At 37.0% G+C, this 22,839-nt stretch overlaps 1 protein-coding gene across 1 annotated transcript; it reads left to right on the top strand.

Moving 5' to 3' along the window:
- Nucleotides 1-819: 819 nt before the first annotated feature.
- Nucleotides 820-21,535, top strand: actr2b (actin related protein 2b). Its single transcript, XM_067386741.1, has 9 exons — nt 820-976; nt 4,086-4,196; nt 8,525-8,740; nt 11,437-11,509; nt 11,644-11,780; nt 14,853-15,002; nt 17,071-17,216; nt 17,487-17,619; nt 18,900-21,535. Exons 1-9 carry the CDS (start codon nt 929-931, stop codon nt 19,068-19,070), a joined length of 1,185 nt encoding a protein of 394 aa, XP_067242842.1. The 5' UTR covers nt 820-928; the 3' UTR covers nt 19,071-21,535.
- The last annotated feature ends 1,304 nt before the right edge of the window (nt 21,536-22,839 follow it).

Here is a 22,839-nt window from a genome sequence, read left to right as displayed (position 1 = left end):
AATATTGAACCACTGTACTCTCATGAACTGATTTAATTATGTGTTTAGTACATTAATGGATCTTGAGAGAGGAAATGTCATTGCTGGCTATGTAGGCCTCACAGAGCCATCAGATTTCAACAAAAATATCTTAATTTGTGTTCTGAAGATGAATAAAGGTCTTACGGGTGTGGAACAGCATGAGGGTAAGTAATAACAACACAAGACACGTCACTCGTATTTGTTTTGAATGGGAGAAAGTGTAACCATAAGACTGTAAAAAAATAGAGTGTAACGCGAAATATGGCGGAATAAGTCCCGCCTTCAAAATAAGAGCCAATCGCCGACTGGTAAAGTCATCGCGTCACTGCAGCGGCAGTTAGAAGCAGACGCGCGCCTCCGAGATGAGGCACAAGAGACGCGCATTTAGGTCTGCGCACGCGCATTAGCTTGATCCAGCCTAAAAAGTACCGTTTTTTGTCATGATTCGAGCGTTTGGGGGAAAAAAATATGAGACAGCTGTTGTCAGATTTCATTGGTGATTTCAAATATGAAATTTAATGAAAAGCTTGGCGAACAGCTTTGGAGAATTTGATGTTTCCCCACTCAAAGAGATAGGAACTGCATGGATGCCCGAGAGGCGTTTCAAAGATGGCCGCCGAGTGAAATGACTTGTCTTAAAGGGACTTTGGTAATAAACAGGTAATAAATGACAGAATTTTAATTTTTGGGTGAACTAACCCTTTAAGGCTAAATGAATGATAACTCAACTGTCCAATCGTAGATCTCTAGGAAAGTCTTACTAGCCAATCGGGACGCAGGAGGCGGGGCATTGTTGATCTGCTCACGCGAGTGTCTGGACCAGGAAGTGAAACCAGCTGCTGCTGAGTGCGAGAAGCACTTTGTTCAGAAACTTTGGCTGCCTCTGACGGCTCCGGGGCTTTGAAAGATGGACAGCCAAGGAAGAAAAGTGGTGGTTTGTGATAACGGAACAGGGGTACGTTCGCAACTCTAACACCTGGCATTTATTTTTGTTTCGTTTAGCATTTGGCTAACGTTAAATGAGAAGTGAGGCATACAGACCGCTAACAGGAAGTCATGAAAGCTTAGCGCAGCTATTAGGAATGTCTGACAGCTGCATTGACTCGGCCCTCATATTCTTCTCTGCCGAGGACTCGGTGTTATCCGACTGTGAAGTGATTTATGTTCTTAATTTCTTATATTTTAATGACGGCATATCACACAGGCTGCATTAACTGGTAGTTGCACAGTTGCTGTGAAATGTGACGTGATTTGGGTATATTTTCCTGATATATATCGCTATATTATAACAAACACAGAATAATTTCGTTTGTGGGTCGGTTGCATGACCGAATCCCCGAGGGCTCAATCCTGCAGCGTTATCTCAGCCTGCTAGCTTGCTCCAGTCATTGCTATCATAATACATTATTGAGATTAATTTTGCGTTACTATGGCTACAGTTAATCTATGCTGTTCCCATCCACTATGATGCTGCCTGTTATGGGTCATCCACTTGCTTTGATAACGTTTTGCATATTGCAAGCAGCGGGTGATGTTACTTCCTCTCGCGCCTTTAGATTTAGTTTCTGTGGATAAATCGAGCTTCACTAACGTTAGGGAAGATCTGTGTTGGTAGATCATAAAATTAAGACATTATAATAGAATTGATGCCTGATATATAATTTTCCTGGGAATTTGGGGGCGTGGTCATCTATCCTGGCGGCAGAATGCACAAGGTGAAATGTGACTGCACCTAACGTGATGAGGGAATGTTTTAGTCGTGTATTTTCAAGTAAATACTAGAAGTGGTTAGGTCAGGATGGCCTATGAAACAGAGAGCCATGAGTCAAAAGGAAGTGATGTCATCTGTTAAAACCACAGCATGCACAGAATAAGCAATGTTGGTTGACCAATAAATGAGCCTGAAAGCCTTCAGACCTTTTTTGGAAGAATGTTAATATGATAAACAAGTTTTATGCAAACATTTATTGGTGATGATGATTCACAGAGCAGATACTATCAGGAAAGGATGGTATCTGCTCCAAACAATCAAAAGCTATTGTTAATAATTTGGTCTTGCTTTCGGGAGCTTTGGATGGAAAAGTACTGACAAACATCTTAAAGGGTTAGTTCATCCCAAAATGAAAAATCTGTCATTATTTACTCACCCTCATGTCGTTTCAAACCTGTAAGACTTTCATTCATCTTCAGAACACAAATGAAGATCTTTTTAATGACAGAATGCTGTCAGATTTCAACTGCTGCCATTGCAACTGACACTGACGCTTCACATAAAGAGATTGTAAAACTAATCCATATGAATTGAGCGGTCTAGTCCAAATTTTCTGAAGAGACTCAATTGCTTTTTATGATGAACAGATTTAATTTAGACATTTATTCACACATAACACATCTATAAAAATGTACAGATCATCAAAAACTGTATTAACTATAGAGCGCAGCAGGAGTTGAAAACGAGGTGGCATTTTTGAATTTCCTTTTCCATTTATCATGAGTTTTTTTTTAATGGGTTTTTGGTTTGTGGTGAACACAAACTCAAGATATTTTCACATTTTACTCTGAAACATAACACATCCCACACATTTTTGTTTTTTTAGACTTTTATGTGTCTTGAGAAAGGCGGTTGCTAACAAGTGGTTAAATGAGACTACAGAAGATGTCAGGACATTAAACGTCATCACATCAAACACGGAAGCTCATCTACTTACAAGTCCATTTCACCGCCTCGCTCTGTTTGTTTTTGCTCGCACTCTTGTAAAGTATTCTAACTCAAACTTTCTAACTTCTAGATTTGAAATGAATATTTAAAGAGTTGTCCGAAACATTGAAGTCATGTGCCTGTAGTGTAGTTCTTTATAGCTTTAGCTTTTTAATTCTGCCAATTGCATTTAGATTTCAAAATTCATAACAGTTGTGAAGATTATCATGATGAACAAAACCTGAAGAATCAGATTTGTGTTGGTCACAGAGCTTAATTTCTTCAAAAGTTCAAAACCCAATGGAAAAATCCTATTAGGTCATTCTGTGTCAAATCAACCAAATTCCAGAAATTTCCCCAGCTCAAATTTTTGATATTTTTAATATTTTTTTTTCCTGAAGAAAGACAAACATAAATGAAGAAGAAAGCCAAAATATTAAATGTCACAGATGTATATTTACAGAGTAATCCACTATTTTGTAGAGGGGGGGTCAATATGACAATTTTCACCTGAGATTTGGGGTCAATTTACAGTGGTGTAAAATGACTTTAGAAAGACGGCAACATAATTGTATTTTTACACAGAGATTGGTAGGTCTATTAGTAAAATATGTTGGTTAAAAATTTTATACGCCAATGGTGACAGTTCAAAAATGGGAAAAAGCACTTAGTGTTTTCTGTCTGAAGTTTTACACAAATACATAAATGAAGAAGAAAGCATGTCTGTAACAGTTAGACATGCTTTCTTCTTCATTTATGTATTTGTTTCACCAGGAAAAAAATGATCAAAATCAAAAAAAAAATCCGAAAACGTCTGGTTTATTTGTCACAGAATGACCCTATTTGCTTTTTGCTGAGGAAACCAGTGTGATGAACTTCCTGATTGGCTCACAAAAGTATGTCATCATCTATTGTAGTATTTCATAAAACATGTGTTAGTTATAGCATTCTAAAAGTTATTAAAACCTGTAAATATAAGGTAGTTTTACAATTGTGATTTCCAGGTCATTGGAAATGTAGGAAACATATACAAATAAATATTTGTTTTTCTGATTATGCGTGTCTGTGGACTATTTCATGACCTAGAAATTGCTATTTATGAGAGCAGTCTCTATGAAATTGATACTTTCATCCGGTAATCACAAAAACTTTATTGGTCAAATAATGTGGTGGTGACCATGGTAATAATAATTTTATTGCATTTAATATATAACCTCTGCACCCATGGTCCATAATGATCAATCATCAAGATGTGTTAAAAGCATCAAAAATTCAGTTATACTGTGATATTTTGTTGTCTCTTCTATTTAATCAAGTAGAGGATGAACACAGTATTCTTCATTAACCCTCTCTCTCAATCTTTTAGTTTGTCAAGTGTGGCTATGCTGGATCCAACTTCCCAGAGCATATCTTCCCAGCATTGGTGGGCAGGCCCATCATCCGATCCACTGCTAAAGTGGGCAACATTGAGATTAAGGTGAGATCCACACTCGCACTACTTTCTGCCTGGTCAGATGATAAATTTTGAGTTTGTTAGAGAATTGAAGGATTCTCAAAAGTAATGTTCAAAACTTGTCTAGCTTATGCCGCGTTCCAGGCAACCCGTAACCCATGTTTTTCCAATCTTCTACCTGTGAAAGTGCACTGAAACAGCAGTCAAACCCGTGACTTCCCACCTGTGAACTCGTAATGGATCGATGTACTCCCAGTTACGGGTTCTGACGTCACATAGCCCGCGAAACAACAATGGCAGCTCCTACAGATGCAGTGTTTATGCAAGTGCATGGTAAAATAACGTAAAATAAAAGGTATAACAGCTTCTCTTGCCTTATGCGCCATTTTCCTCCTCTGTTTCCCTCAAATAAGCAAGGAGTAAGCACCTTTGGCAATAGAAATAATTTTTAATGAGCATAAGCCCCGTACGGTCCGCCATGCTGGTTTGTTTACACTTTTACGCAGTTTGGCGTGACTTGCCTGGAACACTACAAAGTCGTGAGTCGTGACTTACAGGCTCAAAAACCTGCCTGGAACGCAGCATTAGTTGTTTTAAAGAAAGCCTTCATTCTCTCCTGTTTGACCTTCTTTTTATATTTACACTCCTTCCTTCTCGTTCTTCACATGGTGAAGTAGAATAACAAAAAAATGGTAAGTGCAGCCTGACGTGTGCACTGATTAACACTTATCGCCTGCTGAGGAGAGTGTGTTGCACCGTGCAGTATTCCAGTGGTGTTGCCGATTACTGATCTTTGACTTCTATTTATTCTTGATTTATTTTGAAGAGTTTCTCATTCCATATAACCAGGGCTGGATGATATATAAGAGTATATCTCTTTTTACAATATTTAGTATAGTTCTATAACTAGTCCCATTTATTGCATACAGGGCACGACAATAAGGACTGCCCGTTGGCCCGGGGCCAGTGTGAACGACGCTCGGGACAGTAGACGGAATGGTCACTTGCCCGATCCAATACAGTGCCGATACATTGCTGTAGGGTGTGCGTTATATACCGTCTATGACATCGTAATTGTTGATTTAACTATCTGAAATTATCGAGTATGTCCCTCACTTTACAAAAACCGAACAAAAACACAACTATTGAGTGCACGCATGCACTACGTGACGTAGTCTAGTAGGTTAGACTAGTGCGCGTGCATATTTAGTGTACGCTTTCACTGCGTGATTTAGTCTATTAATGCCTTTAGAATGCCCCACAATTAAAGATAAGGGGCAAGAATGCCCCGTATATATTTTCATATTTATATAATTTAATATAGTTAATCAATATTAAACAAAGAGCACTGTTTTTCTCCAAATATTAGCATGATTACAAATGTGAAATTTATTTTATTTAGCGTACAGTTTAATGAAAAAGAACTTAATGACTTACATTTAATAAACCAAATCGTCTGTTTCACTGTATTTCGCCAACGAAAATAGTCCACAGAATTGTTTTGCGTATTTGAGCAACACTTCCTGAATGAATCAGCCGTTTGAATGAATAGGTTGAATCTCAATGATTCGCTCATTAACAGTGATTCACTGCCACCTACTGGTGGGTTTAATTTCACATTTAAAGTGTCTTTATTTTTTATTTTTTTATAATGATTTCAAACAACAACCGTATTTAACGTTTTATATTTCCAACATTTCAAAACATTATTTATGCATCTGTAACTGCTCTTGACTGATTAATTTTAATAAAGTTTAATCTATTCTATAGTTATACATTAGATTACAATTTCTGTACCTGAAAATCTCCTGTTTAAACCTACATGAAAAACTTGAAAAGCACCATTCATTTAATTTATATGTTTGTTCTGTTGTATTAATTTGTGCTATTACTCGTAATTTGATTATTTGTTACTATTTTATTACTTACTGTTTATTTGTCTAACAATATTTAAAATATAAGTTAATCTAGTAGCTTTTGGTGTCATAACCCTATTTTTTCAGGTCAAATGTAACAGAGACAACAAAAACTATGCTTATTTTATAGACCTATTTTCTTGTCTTTTAATTTTATTAATTTTTTGCTGTGAGGCAAGTGAAAACTTTGGAGGGGCAAGTAAAAATTTGAACCACTGGCCCGACCGGGCCAATAGAAAAAATCCTTGGTGTTGAGCCCTGGCATATGCTTTGAAATGGCTTAAAAGGATGATTTATTTTTTTCTCTCTTTCTCCCCAATAACAGGAACCCTCTTTTCAAACCAAAGAGCTATTTCAGCAACTGAATTCAAAATGTTTAATGCAAGAAGTAAAGTGCAGTAGAAATGTAGTTAAATAATTTTCAAGGCATGCTTTCCACTAAATTAACACAACCATATTTATTTGTTTGTTTCCACCATACAGTATGATAACATGATGGTCGTATATATTTCTCTACACATATTTTTATAAAAGCATTTTAATATATGTAAAATGCCACAGGGGGTAGTTCAAAACATTAGTTCAGCAGTGATCAGAGAGTGGGCCGTTTTAAGGGCTGTCTCAATCACAACATCCTTCTAGTGCACTGAACGTTTGTGAACACAATATACTGATTCAAGAGCTAAGGAGCTGATTGAGATGCACCGCCGATTCTGTCAGATCGCGTCTTTGATAATGCACACTTCATGATTGTCACTCGTGTGAACGAGCACCAATTTGCCTCCAATTCTGGCATTTGTTGGTGATTTCGTAAAATCTGTAGGCGAGTGAAAATCATGGCTAAAATCGTGCAGTGTGACTTCAAAAAATCAAACAAATCAACTCGAATCCAGCTTATTTTACTGAAGTTTATATCATTGCAAAATATATTGTGCATATTCAATATATCGCCCAGCCCTACTTCTAATCTTAGTTTTAGTTTTTGTTCTGTTTGTGTATTGTTTTATCTAAATTGCCACAGTGCATTGCTCAAGTACAGTGCTCTAACGATGCACTTTGTCTTCTGTTTCAAAGCTGCAAATGTCTTTCACAGAACTTGGCAACTATTCAGATCCCCATCAGACATTATAGCTTAATTTCCTCCTCCGGTCCGAAATAGATTTAGCAGAAGTTGGCCTCAAGATGGAGGGAAATGTTGATGTCTCTGCACTTTGTGTAGCTGCCCGTCGTCCTGTCTTGTCTGTTCAATGTCCTCTGGCATCTAGAATAGAATAAGGAACTAGAAGTAAACCAATAAGCTCTAAATAGATTCTGATGTTTCAAAAAGATACTTTGGGAGCAGTGTTCACAAGATATTGTTTCACATGCAGAGTTCCTTTTAAAACACTTCTAGACAACCCTGAATATGAAGGTGTGCTGTACCCAGGAAGTTAGTCAGACAGATGAAATTTAAGGACAGCGGGGTTCCATTGAAAACACATGGCACTACCAGACACATCCTGTACCGGTGCCAAAGAACACACTGTACTCGTGCACGCCGTGATAATCCATAAAATTAACATTCAGTGATTCATTCAGCATTCATGTTTTCTCAGGCAAGCATCTCTGTTTCACTCCAAAGTGAAAAAATAATATATATATATATATATATATATATATATATATATATATATATATATAATATATAATATATAATATATAATATATAATATATATATATATATATATATATATATATATATATATATATATATATATATATATATATATATATATATATATATATATATATATATAATATATAATATATAATATACACACACACATACACACACACACACACACACAGTGCCATTCGTAAATATTGGAACAGTAAAGACAAAATTGCTCTGTTAGCTGTGGTGTCAAGACATCTATAAATATGATTAAAAGATTAATATGAGGCAGAAGTACAGAATGTCACAAGTTATTATTGGCTGTTTCAACACAAAATGTTTTACCAACTAAGAAGAACAGCACTTTTAGAGTTTAGTCCCTTTGCCTAATGTAAGCAGAAATATTGGGACGGTTTATAAAAGGATCATCAGTGAAAATTACTAACATGTTGTTGTGCATGGAGATCTGCTGTTCTGTGCATGTTGGTTCTAGTGAACGAGTGCAGCATCTGTCCATATGCCTATCTCATCTCAGCGGTCATGTTTACTGTGCTTGAGCTCTCCATGTGCCGTAATGGAGGCGTCCTCATGACTCATACCCTAACTCTGCACCAGCGGATCAGCTGTGGGACAAGAGATTCCTTGTCATGCATCTGTTGTGGAAATGCTGAGCTGCCAGATTGAAGTGCTTTTGACAGATACTATACCACTGACCTCTGGTTTCGTACTCATAGCTATGAGTCCAGATGATTTTTCTAATCTTTGACTTATTATTCCTCAGGATCTGATGGTGGGAGATGAAGCGAGTGAGCTGCGCTCAATGCTGGAGGTGAACTATCCAATGGAGAACGGCATCGTCAGGAACTGGGATGATATGAAGCACTTATGGGATTACACCTTCGGCCCAGAGAAGCTCAATATTAACTCACGCAACTGCAAGATCCTCCTCACAGAACCTCCCATGAACCCGACCAAGAACCGCGAGAAGATCATAGAGGTGTGTAATCAGACCATTAGTCTGAATTTTTCCAAGTCACATTTAACCCTATAATCCAAAGAAAAGAACTAAGAAGTGATTATTTCCATTAAGACAAATGAAGCCTACCCACTCCCCAAATCTGAGTTACTTTTAGGGCCCTGTCATACACCCAGTAATTGTGTATGATAATGCAAGTGTTTTTTTCTAGTTTCAGCCCGACGCAGTTATCATTTTCACGTCCTGCGCCACGTTGTTTAAATAGCAAATGCACTCGCGCGTTAGTAATATGTGCCTATAGGTGGGTGCACAACACGCACACTCTGCTTGTTACACACACAGGGACGCGCAGCAACACACAAACATGCCATATTTTAAAAATAAAAGGATTATATCGCTTTAAACTCATGCACGAGCAGATTTGTTTCCTCTCCGGAGAAGCGTTCAGTCTTTCCGCTTGCAAATTCCGCCAATAAATAGCGAATCCGCCATGGTGCAAGTGCATCTGGCTTTTAAAGAGAATGGGTCACTCTGATTGGTTTATTGCACATTATGCCCAAAACACACCCATTTATTACTCATTTATCACTCACCCTCATGCCGTTCCACACCTGTAAGACCTTCGTTCATCTTCGGAACACAAATTAAGATATTTTAGTTGAAATCCGATGGCTCCGTGAGGCCTCCATAGGGAGCAATGACATTTCCTCTCTCAAGATCCATTAATCTATTAAAAACATATTTAAATCAGTTCATGTGAGTACAGTGGTTCAATATTAATATTATAAAGCGACGAGAATATTTTTGGAGCGCCAAAAAACACAAAATAACGACTTTAGTGATGGCCGATTTTAAAACACTGTTTCAGGAAGCATCGGAGCATAAATGAATCAGTGTGTCAAATCTGCTGTTCGGAGTGCCAAAGTCAAGTGATTTCAGCCATTGGCAGTTTGACACGTGATCTGAATCATGATTCGATACACTGCTTCAGGAAGCTTCGGAGCATAAATGAATCGGTGTTTTGAAATCGGCCATCACTAAATAAGTCGTTATTTTGTTTTTTTTGGTGCACCAAAAATATTCTCGTCGCTTTATAATATTAATATTGAACCACTGTACTCACATGAACCGATTTAAATACGTTTTTAGTACCTTTATGGATCTTGAGAGAGGAAATGTCATTGCTCCCTATGGAGGCCTCACGGAGCCATCGGATTTCAACAAAAATATCTTAATTTGTGTTCCGAATATTAACAAATATTAATTTTTGGGTGAACTAACCCTTTAAGAGACTAGGTACAAACCTTTTTGACCATGCGCCAACCATTTTTTCCGTCATTAAACTAGCAGAAGTGGATTCCGACATGCCCTAAGTGCACCTGCGCCATGCGCTTCAGACCATAAATTACATTTTAAAATATTTTCAAATAGTAAAGTTATTTTAAACTGTAATAGTATTTCACAATATTACTGTTTTTACTGTATTTTTGATCAAATAAATGGAGACTTGGTAAGCAGATGAGACTTGAAAACATTGAAACAATCCCCCCCACCCCCACCCCCCCACACAGGTTTTTCTCTCATGATTTTTTAATAGGCATTGTTTAATCATATAATTACTAAATAGTGGGTAAATGTTTTTCTTTTATGCTGAAGTGCTGGTTTTATGGAGAGCACAGTCAGTTCATCAGCACATATAATTAGCTGCAGCTGTCGGCCCATCCCAGCGCCCATCATTAGAGCGGCGGGTGATGCTCAGGGTTGTGCCTCTCTGTGCTGTTACAGAACCATTCACCCCCTCCATCTGCAGCTGAAAAAAACTGATTTTTTTTTACCTAAATGACAATCTTTGTTAAAACTATACAGCATATAAAATGGGTGGGTGGTGATGGATGATCCAGAGGACATTCTGACCAATAAGAGGACAGATTTACTCACATGTGACTTGCATAAACACATTTTGGTTTGCTTTTAAATGTTGCCTTGTGAAAGTGAACCGAACCAAGAAGAAAATACTACACTGTAACAAATGAAGTTCCTGTTTCGGAACAAAGCAAGCGATCTACAGGTCCGAAAATGCCCTAAAATACTATTAAAAAATATATATATATTTATATATAAGAAGGACATTTCATTTGTAAAGAGCAAGCACGGGCATTTTTACCTTGAATGTGCCAGACTTCTGGTGTCAGTTGCTTTCAATTTTAGCTGTAAAAACATAGTCTGTTATGTTATATTATATCATATTATTCATATTTTGTTACATCATATTATTTTTATTCATTATCTTTATCATAAATGCACTGGTTTGTAGCACATAGTTTTATGGTTTACTATACTTTATTACTAGTTATTTACCTATAATGGCTATATGTATAAGTTCTCATACATTCACAGGAAATAGCTAACTTCTGCGTTGAGAAATAAGGTGGATAAATCTGAATGTTTGACAAAATTGTAAAATAGCTGATATACTTACACCTGTGATGGCAAATCATTTAATTCATATATTATTGTACCAAGTTGCAATGTTGCTTGGAATCCATTACCACAACCTACAATCACACCATACCTACTCCAGATGTGAGCAGCAGAACTTCTGAGAAATGAATTTACTAGGCTAATATGGTCTAGTGTTATAGTTAAAGTGTTATTGTAAATTTGTATTTTTATCTTTTCAAAGTGAATTTGTCTTTGTTTATCCCACTGCACTTTAGGTCATGTTTGAGACATACCAGTTTGCAGGTGTTTATATCGCCATCCAGGCTGTGCTAACACTTTATGCTCAAGGTGAGTTACCCTATGCTGTGTTTTAACCTTGTACATAACATTATTGCTTTAAAATGTTGAATTAGCAAACATTTTATCAGTGCGTTACTTATTTTGGACATTCTATAAATACTTGTCTGTTGTGCTACACCCAGGCCTTTTGACAGGGGTGGTGGTGGATTCGGGCGATGGCGTAACCCACATTTGTCCCGTGTACGAGGGCTTCTCTCTGCCCCATCTTACGAGGAGACTGGACATTGCGGGACGAGACATAACACGCTATCTCATTAAGGTATGGAATATTTCACTTTACATGCTTCTTGGTTAAAATAATGTCAAGTATCTAATTTCACTTCCTCGTTTAACACATAAGAGCTTAGATGTCCCACGATACCCTAAATTGCCACTGCAACCTAAAGCAGCTACCATTTTTGTTATTCATTCTTAGGGGCCATTCAAACAGGGCATGTTTTTGTGTTTAAAATTTCGAGACGTAGGCTAGTGGAATGAAAATTGAGCAAGGTATAGAGAACTCATTTAACTTATTTTTAACTTGAGTGCTGCGTTTTTAAAATGCTGTGTCATGCGCAAGATGCAAAATATGCGAGATTCGAGCACAGTGGTCAAATACGTCTGTCTGTTTTCAATGGAAAAGCAGTGCACTGGAATGGAAAAACACATTCTGTTTGAACAGCCCACACTCTGTACTGTGATTTTAACATAAAAAGCATTTACCGTATTTTCTGGAAAGTCAGTCACGCCTGTCCTATAAAGGTGCATGAGGTCAAAATGGATTTTTGCAAGAAAAAATACAGATGTCACATTTTATTAATACATTCAGAAATGTAAAATATCTCTAAATCAAAAGTATAAAAGTATGAAACAAATATAATTTACAGTGGTATTCATTATGAACAACGTTTATTATAAAAACAAAGCCCAAACTAATTTATTTAAAGCGAAACTAAAAGAACCAATGTGTGGGAAATTAATGTAGAAACAAATAAACATATGCTCACATAGGCTTCCGCTTTCATTCGGCATGAATCCAAATGTGTGCTCTTTTGTGCATGTTTTGCATGCTTGATGTTAATTGCATTATATAAGTCACTTTGGAACAGAGCTTAAACATGGGGAAAGAAAATCAATCTGTTCTATCCATGCAGAATCAGTATTTTACATTACATTTTTCTACAAGTTTTTTCTTTTTTCTTTTAAGTTCCCTCCCCCTCCAGACTTTAAAGGTGCTCTATGTAAGTTTTTGACTGTTCTAAAGCATAAAAATACCATAATATGTTTGCAGATATTTATAAAACATGCTCAGTTCACATACTAATTTCTCTGAAAACCATTACAGCTAGTTATTTTACTTTGAAATTTAAAAAAAAAATTGCGAATTGCAGCCATGGAAGCCAGCGTACAAACTAGGTCAGAGATCGCAGATTCTACCTGACCTAAAAAGCCTTAGCATCCATCTAAAATCTATGAATGGGAGCTTATTAAAACGTGATATCAGTTCATCATAAATCAATTAATCAACTAATTATCTTAAAATGAGTAAGTCTCCTCGCCTTCCAATGTCAATAGAACTCGCTCCTGTTGCGTGTCTTTAAACTGGCAACCCGCGAGAGCGTCGAGTCTGAGGAGGGGGCGGGGCAAACAATATTTTGAATTTGGACTGCAGTACCCATTTCAACCACTAGCTGTCATTCTTACATAGAGCACCTTTAAACAACAGCTTGAATAGAACTTTATACTACAATGAGTTTGCGACTAAGCCTTGTAACTCCTGTGGATCCTCAAACTGTCAGCAAAACCTCACTCTGAAGCTCCACCTGCCTCAATCGTGAATGAAGTGCTGCACACATTTTGGAGACAGTATCTGCTTCATTGCAGTGCAAGAGTAAATAAAGAACTGGTTGTTTGAATAAGTACATTTTCTTTACTTAGATGTAAAGACTGATATTTTACACATTTGAGGAGCAGAGAAGAGATTCTTAGTCTGGTATTGCTGTCTGGTCATAGCCAATATAGCCTATGCATTGCATTTCATCTTTTATAACACAAGATTTTGTTCAAATATATTAAACCACAGGAAAAACTGAGTGCCCATATATAGCTACAATGCACTTTGTTAGCTGTAAGTTAATGAAAATGCACTTACTGCCTCAGATGCGGCCGTTCTAGTGACTGACAGAACATAAACTCCATTTGATCTTGATTTTGGTCAAATGTTAATATTATAATGATACAAGCAAGTGTCTAACCATGCATAAAGCCACAATACTAATTTTGACAACATGGTGTTTAATTATAAAAAAAAAAAAAAAAAAAAAGCAGCAAGAAAAAAAAAAAAACAGTTCTACACTAACTGCAATTTTCGCCACTTTCAAAACACACACCATGTTGGGTTAGTTCACCCAAAAAATAAATTTCTGTCATTAATTACTCGCCCTCATGTCTTTCCAAACCCGTAAGACCTTTGTTCATCTTCAGAACACAAATTAAGATATTTTTGATGAAATCCGTGAGTTTTCTGACCTCCCTATAGACAGCAACGTCATTACCAATTTCAAGGCCCTGATGGTAAAGACATATAGTCTTTAAAATAGTCCATGTGACTGCAGTTGTTCAACCTTAATGTAATGAAGCGACGAGAATACTTTTTGTGCGCAAAAAAACAAACATTATTGGCCAGCTCCTGCGTCAGCATCACACGCATGCGCCATGCTACTCGCGTGTGCAGCGTCGGCCAATAATAAGCAGGCGTTCGAACATAAATATGGAAGCGCTGCACTTCATTCACTGTCATCTGCTTCTCCTCTCTTCCTGACAGGCAAGAGAAGAAATTGTTAAATAAAGTCGTTATTTTTGTTTGTTTTTTGCACACAAAAAGTATTCTCGTCGCTTCATAACATTAAGGTTGAACCACTGTGGTCTATTTTAACAATGTCTTTACTACCTTTCTGGGCCTTGAAAGTAGTAATAATGTTGCATATATCGGAGGCCAGAAAGCTCTCGGATTTACGGGTTTGGAACGATATGAGGTTGAGTAATGACAGAATTTTCATGTTAGGGTGAGCTAACACTTTAAAATATTAAACAGAAAGATAAAATAATGGAATTGTACAGTTAAAGGTAATTTCAAATAAGTGTTTATGTTCAGAATGATTCAACTTGATTTTTAGTTTTTTTTTCCTTTTAAAATTTATTTCATTTCCATTTTTTTCTTTTTGTTTCTTGAACCGGTTCAGAGACCTGCTTTGGAATATATAAGTTGCAACACTCATCAGATGATAAGAAAGAAAAAACAACTTATATTCTGACTTATGTATGTTTTGATTTTTTTTTTGCCATCACACAGTTGCTCTTGCTGCGAGGTTACGCCTTCAACCATTCGGCAGACTTCGAGACGGTACGCATGATGAAGGAGAAGCTCTGCTACGTGGGATACAACATCGAGCAAGAACAGAAGCTCGCCCTGGAGACCACCGTATTGGTGGAGTCCTACACGGTCAGTTTTATGTGACTCTGGGAAGAATTTCATGAACCGTTTTAAAGCAGGGTTGCATTCTAAAAAGGTGTTAACAGCCTGCCGGGTGAAAGTATCCTTCTTGCTGAGATGTTCGAAAGTTACAGTTCAAATGTTACAGTTTGTGAGGCAGAAGTTTTTCTGGCTGGAGGTTTTAGTATGTGGTTTCACAGATTTCCCACTGGGACGCTTAAGTGTTCTGCGTTTCCATGGTAATAAGCTCTTTGGATTGGATTTAGCAGCAGGGAAATTCTTCAGTCTACACTTTGACATCCTGTCTGTGAGACGACGCAACACACTGCCGGATTCTGATTGGCTGCTGGATGTGTAATTAAGCAGAGTGGCCTCAAGGGGGCAAAAGTTGCTGTCAAGTTGGTCAGAGTTTTGCTTGTCACATAAGCTGGGCAAAGTTCCTTCTTTTTCTTTGAGTTTGTAGGTATGGGTGTGATATTTTTCTTTTGATTTAATTTCTGAACTTCTTCTTTTAGAGGGCATTTTAAAAAAAAAGAGAGAGAATCAAAAGAACGAGTTTTGAAACAAGGAAGGCTGTGTGGTGTTGAAGTTGCTTAACCAGCATGTAACATCATTTCCTGCGTGGCCACAATCCTTCCCCAGCTGGGAAGCTCTGCATTTCCGACCTCTGGACAGTCCTCAATGGGCTCTTTATATACTCCCACGCACCCTGTCTCCATTTTCTCATTAGTCATCACAGTTAGGCTCGGCTGTGGGTTACCCTTCAGACCTGAGACTTTGCTCAGTCTAACAGGAACATCTCATGATCAAGACCAATTTGAAGTAGTGAGGCGTGTGATAAGAAAGTAGCTGAATGTTGACATGAGGAGTGGTTATATACCTCAGTATTTATCATCCAGGTTACTTATCATAAATCATAAATACTTACATAATCAAGTCATAAATACTTTCTGTCCTGTTGCCACTGGAGACAGTTTAATAAGGCAAGTCACAAATCATATATACATTGCCGTTTAAAAGGTTCTGTCTGTAAGCTTCTTTTTTTTTTTTTTTTTTTTTAATTTAAAGGCACAACATGTAAGATTTTTAAAATTAAAATAAAAAGCAACCACTAGAACATAAATATTTTGTTGACTTGTGTACTTACATTGTCCAAAATGTTTGGATACATTCATCTACAGAAAAATAATTATTGTAATATAGCAACACTAATTATTGTAATATAGCAAGTCTTATTGTTTGAATCTTGTTTTCTTTATTTACTTCGAATACCATGTTTTACCATGACTAATATCGATCTAGCTTACTGCAGTGTGTAACTAGTGTCTCATAGTAGCATTATAACAACTTTAAACACACAAATATATCTAATATGTTAAAACAGCGCTGCGTTACCCCACATACGCATGACTGTAAAAAGCGAAAGCGGATGTCTGTGACATAATAAATGCTCCACTGCTCTCGAGCCACTCGTCTCTCAATAGCAGCCTCGTTCATCTCCATCAGCTTTCAGCCACACCCTGCTTCATACTACAGTAATGTTAATAAATCTTTAATACATTAGCTCATCCATGAATATGAGTCCCGTCCCAATTCTTTTCCACCTGCTGAAGATGTGAAGACAACACCTCCCATGATTCCGCGAAATCAAGGCGTCATCAAGCTACGCCTTTGTTTTGAATAAGCGACCTCTAGAGGTGCAAATTACATATTGTGCCTTTAAAAGTATAGTTCACACAAAAATGAAAATTTTACTCACCCTTATGTTGTTCCAAACCGGAGTTTCTTTCATCTGTTGAACACAAAAGAAGATATTTTAAAGAATGTTGGTAATCAAAACAGTTGACGGTAGCCATTGACTTCCATAGTAGGAAAAAAAAAATATTATGGAAGTCAATGGGTGCCGTCAACTGTCTGGTTACCAACATTCTTTAAAACGCCTTCTTTTGTGTTCAATTCTAATTACATCTTTAGGGAAGTAGTCATTTTATATCAGAACATTCTATTTGAAAGTTCAATAAAACTCTTTATATTGACTGATTTACAACCCTAAACTGTTTTATATTTTTGTCTCCAGCTCCCTGATGGCCGGGTTATTAAGGTAGGAGGAGAGAGATTTGAGGCCCCGGAAGCTCTGTTCCAGCCCCATCTCATTAATGTGGAAGGAGCCGGAGTGGCCGAACTTCTCTTCAACACCATTCAAGCGGCAGACATTGACACCAGGTGAGCTCTAATTCCACACCGCCAACACTTCCTACAGTTGCTGATAGGATCCTCCCTCCAGTATACACTAAGTTATGTCTCATTATGTGACACTAAAATAAACAAGCCATTCAATAACATGGTAATCTAAAGATGAACTCTTGGTTTTGTCATCCTGTCATTTTGGTAACTTCACCCTTTTTACCCCTCCAGTATCAATGAACCTCACTGTATGTTTTTATCTGCCCATCCTCCCCTCCTTTGCTTCCTTTTTCTCTCTCTCTTCCTCAGGGCTGAGTTCTATAAGCACATTGTTCTGTCGGGAGGATCCACCATGTACCCTGGTCTGCCCTCTCGACTAGAGAGGGAACTTAAACAGCTTTATCTAGAGCGGGTACTGAAGGGTGATGTTGACAAGCTGTCGGTAAGTTTGCCCAATCAATGCATGTGTAAATGTATCAACTATCAAACATGAGCCATACAATCCAACAATAGCCCATTTGCATCTGAGTTTAAACATCTTTGACAGTTTTAAGTAAGGCTGGAGGATATCGTGCTCATAATTGAATAGGAAAAAACAAAAATAGCAAAAATATGCAATTTGATGCTGGTATTTCTATGGCCAAAAAGGAGGATAAAATTCTAATAGCTTGTAATATAAATCAATGTGATATTTATAACAGTCCAGTAGAGTACTTGTATATAAATATCTGTTCTCACCCTATATATGTCTTTGTAAGATGAAATTTAAATGCTTAGTTTTATTAGTGAAAGTGACACGTGAAGGCCAAGTATGGTAACCCATACTCGAAACTTGTCCTCTGCACTTAACACATCCAAGTTAGTGCACACACATTAGGAGTACTGAGTTAGATGCCTTTCTCAAGGGCACCTCAGTCATTTCCTGCCAGTATTGAGAGTCGAACCTGCAACCTTTGGGCTACCAGTCTGACTCTCCAACCATTAGGCCACGACTTCTCCCTCTTTGCCTCCTTTTTATTATGGGGCAAAACATATAATGCGATGCAATACAATGACGATTGAGAGATGAACAAATAAACGTTCCTCAAAAGCCTGAAATTTACATATCAAATAAGAACCAGAAGACTTTATAAGGTTAAGCTGGGATAGAAGAAAGTATTTTAACTTTTTAAAAACACACAGATGTGTCGTAATGCCTCCTGCACACCAGCAGGTGGGGCTGCATCACCTGCTCCTGTGCCGGTAAACAGTTCAGTTATATGCTGACTGCCCAGCTAAGCTCCATCTCATTTAAAACCTGGCCATTGGCCTGGAAAAGCATTTTGGGGAGCCTCAGTGTGGGCCGCATGTCAAGCCGCTATATATAGATGATCAATTTCAGATGGCATGCCTGATACGGTCGAGTGACGTGTCTGTCTGCCTATCTCCAAACTGTGTTCAGGGCAAATTAAAAAGCAATCGACTTTACATGAAGGCCTCCATGAGACCCTTTCAGCCACCTGTTTATAGTCTGAGAGCAGATGAACACAGAACGGCTCCACATACACTGTACACCTCATTATTCTCCCATTTGGGTTTGCCGCTCGATTCCCAACCGGACAGTGTGCTTTTTATATGTATTAAAGATATCCATTCAAACTGTTTTCTGGTATGTGGGTCAGTGTCCATGCTATTCCACTCCTCTGAAATTCTCGTCACGCTGTCTATTTAATACCCCCATAGAAATTCAAGATCCGAATCGAGGACCCTCCCCGCCGCAAGCACATGGTGTTTCTGGGTGGGGCAGTGCTGGCTGACATCATGAAAGACAAGGACAACTTCTGGCTAACGCGGGAGGAGTATCAGGAAAAGGGCGTACGTGTTCTGGAGAAGCTCGGCGTCACCGTCAGATAAACACGGATGCATTTCTCGGAGAAAACGACCCCTGCGTTTTTTACATCCCCCATCTCCTTTGTTCAGCCAGTGAATCATGTCATCAGGTGTGGACTTATGGGTTTGAATTATGAAGGGTACTGGGGAGGTTTTGTATTATGTGTTTTTTTTGGTCCTCTGTCACTGCACTGACGTAGAAGTGGCGATTGGGTCATTCCTACTTTGCAGTACATGTTCTTGTCCCCTTCATATAATAGAGAATACATTAATTATATAATAATATTCTATACTACCGTTCAAAAGTTTGGGGTCAATAAGATCTTATGTTTTTGAAAGAAGTCTCTTATGCACACCAAGGTGGCATTTATTTGATCAAAAATACAGTAAACATTGTACATAAAAAAGGTAATATTGTGAAATATTATTACAATTTAATCTATGCCAATATGTTTTAAAATGTAATTTATTCCTGTGATGCAAAGCTGAATTTTCAGCATCATTACTCCAGTCATCAGTGTCACATGATCCTTCAGAAATCATTCATATAGGCTGATTTGCAGCTCAAGAAACATTTGAATATTATCAATGTTGAAATCAGTTGTGCTGCTTAATATTTTTGTGGAAACCGTAATGCATTTTTTTTTCAGGATTCTTGAAGAATAGAAAGTGTAAACAGCATTTTTTTGTAACGATTTATTGTCTTTACTGTCACTTTTGGTCAATTGAATGCGTCATTGCTTAAAGTATTAATCTCTTTCAAAACATATAAAAATTAAACATTCGTACTAACCCCAAACATTCAAACGATAGCTTTAAATGACTAATTATAAATATCTGTCTTAATATATTGAATATGAATATATTTTTAGAGTTTTAAATGATTTCATCACTTTTTTTAACCTGTACCGGAGTGCTGCACTTCTAACATTAAATATTGTTTCTTTATTTTTTCTGTAATTAAATGTTTTAAACCAAACATGTTTTTTGGGGGAGGAATATTATTTAATTCTTTTTTAGCTTTTTTTTTTTCCCCTGTATCATCAATATCATTCCTTACTGCCGTCCTCCTCCAGGAATTGATGTTATTTTTGGTAGGAAAACAGCAGCACAAGCATCTTTAAGTATTAGCAATGACTTCAGTGATAATTTGTGCTATTAGTTGGTTTGTATTACTCCAAAACATTTCAACTATTTGATAAAGTTACAGAAATTATGATATTATCATAATTTTGAAAAAAAAAATAAAGCATCATAAAACAATTACTTTGAAGTGTCAGTTCCTCTCTGAGTAGTAATGGCCAACTTTAGCTTTTAATTTCCATCCAATTAGGCAACTTTTATTTTAATTTGTCTAAATAATGTTATATTTTTAAATTTGATCTTAGCCAGAACATGTTTCTAAAAACTTTTACAGAAACACTTGTTTAAATTACAACACAAGCATATTCATTTAAGTGAGCGAGTAGGAGTACTGCATGATAGGAATGACCCAATCAGTGATGAGCAATAGCAATATGTAACATGAAAGCTTACAAATGGTTATGACAGACACCATCATCACTTCTGTATTACTGCAAAGACTAATAAAAGCTGTAATGAATCCTCGCCGCACCCTGTTGACGACTGGATGTGTTGTACTGTATGTCAGTCCGGTGACAGAGAGACAAATGTGTTATCATCTGTGTGTAATGTAAAGGCAGAAATAAAATGTATTTTTTCCAGAGGAAATGGTTGTTCTCTGCCAGTTACAACAACTGAAACTGAGCAACCAAAACTTATTGCGGTAATTTTGATTCCAATGTGGTCATGGAGCTTTAGCCCTGTAGCTTAAGGGAAGCCTTTTTGCTGTTTCTGTCTGTCCATTCTGTCCTGTTTCCCTGTTGTGTGCTTGTCCAGAATAACAAGAGGGACTCCAGTTACTGCTAAGTGTTTTTTTTTTTAGCGTTTTGAGAGATTGAACTGAGAGTCTGTGCAATTTTTTGCTAATGTATTTATCAGGCAGGCCAGTCTTCTGCTATGTCTGCCTTTAAAAAATTATTTAAGCACACTTCAACATGCGTTCAACAGTTGCAACTGAAGTTTTATGTTGCTTATATATAAAAAAATTATATATTAAGAAAAGGGTTTTTTATTCTCTTAGCTGTCCATTTGTTCTTTTTTTTTCACTTGCAGTGCTGTGTCTGGCATAGAGTAAAATAATAATACAAATAATAAAGAAATATTCTGCAATATCAATCAGACAATTGCTTCAATTTATTCCTAAATTGATGATCCGGGATACTATTTTTAAGAAACTGAGGTTAGAGAATAAATCCGATATGGATCATATTGTTTGAGACGAGACCAATTGTTTATGGACATTCAATCAGTACATAACACAAATATGCTCAAATTGTCTCATGCATATTTTAGAGACACCACATGTTTGTCCAATAATATTTTAAATATATCCTTGTCCAGTGCCAATTATTTTTTTTTTTTTTATTAAATCATAGTGTAATTGCCTAATGGTGATTTAAATAAAGAATGTGATTTATATTTATTCTGCTGTGATTTGTTCTTTTTCTTCTTTTTACCCCAGTATCACACTCAATTTGACGATCCAAAAAAAAAAAAAAAAAAATCATCTAAAAACAGAAAAATTTAAAGATACACTATATACTTTTGTTCAAAATTAACAATTTAAATAATGATTCAAAATATCCTTCATCCAAAAAGTGTTTTTGTCTTACCCTGATTCACTATTTTAAGTGTTTATGTATTGGACCTGACGCGATGGTTTTCGCGGGAAATTGCGTATATGCTTCACTCACCCGTGCGTTTCTCGTTATATCTGTAAATAAATTTGCAATATTTCTTACAAATTTATTTATGATGTAGCTAATCAAGGATTTAAGACAATATTTCAATGTAGCTAATCAAGGACAACAATATTCTTCCGCGAAGTGCATGCAGTTTTATTTTTCAACCGCTAGAGGGCCACAAGTTAGTGCCTTTAACTTTCTGTAAATGTTTTTCCACTTTTCCCATGATCAAACATTTGCCCTAGCTGCCAATGAGTAAAATGTCACATGATCATGGGATGGTGAGGGGGGCATCACAATGAGGTTCTTATCTTGAAGCATATGTCTGAAATCGCTGTAGCTGTTGATTGTGAAAACCAGGGTAGTTAACTATTGTCAAGTGTTCGAAGCTTGCATGAGTGTATATAGCCTGAAAAAGCACCTTCCTGATTACTTTATGGCATCTGAGATACTTTGATGAGATTTGCAAATGGTGGTTATAGAACAAGACTGGCAGCTCTCACTCAGTCATTGTGTAGTAAGCTGATTTAATGAGGAATGCTTCTGAGGGAGCCCTGATTTCAAGCGATCAATGAGGAATTTGGACTGTCACTGGTGAATGTTCCCCTCAGTTCTCAAAATACCTCGCTGGTCCCTTGATCAAAGCACGTCTAATCCTCAGCTTTCCCTCCGAGTCAGAAGTTACACAGATAAGGAGTCTGTGCTGTCCACCTTTGACCCTGATTACACTTTTTGGAGGAAGTGGTGCACTAAAGTAGCACTTAAAAAGCCTTTGTTGTTGTGTAATCTTGTACATCACTGCTCATATAAGGTGGAAAAAAACAACAACAAAAAACATGAAAAAGATTAGTTTTTGCTATAGAAGTCATGGATGATAACCTGTTTATGTAAGTTTTTGATATTATAGCTATTTTGATATTATAATAGCCAACTAGCTATACTTGGCTTATTTGAAGATGGTTCAATAAACAGTTCAATATGCATTC

This window comes from Chanodichthys erythropterus, chromosome 5, assembly GCF_024489055.1.
Source record: "Chanodichthys erythropterus isolate Z2021 chromosome 5, ASM2448905v1, whole genome shotgun sequence".
In the NCBI taxonomy this organism is placed as follows: Eukaryota; Metazoa; Chordata; class Actinopteri; order Cypriniformes; family Xenocyprididae; genus Chanodichthys; species Chanodichthys erythropterus.
The sequence above is the reverse complement of the archived record's forward strand: the minus strand, read 5'-3'. Positions and strand labels throughout refer to the sequence as shown.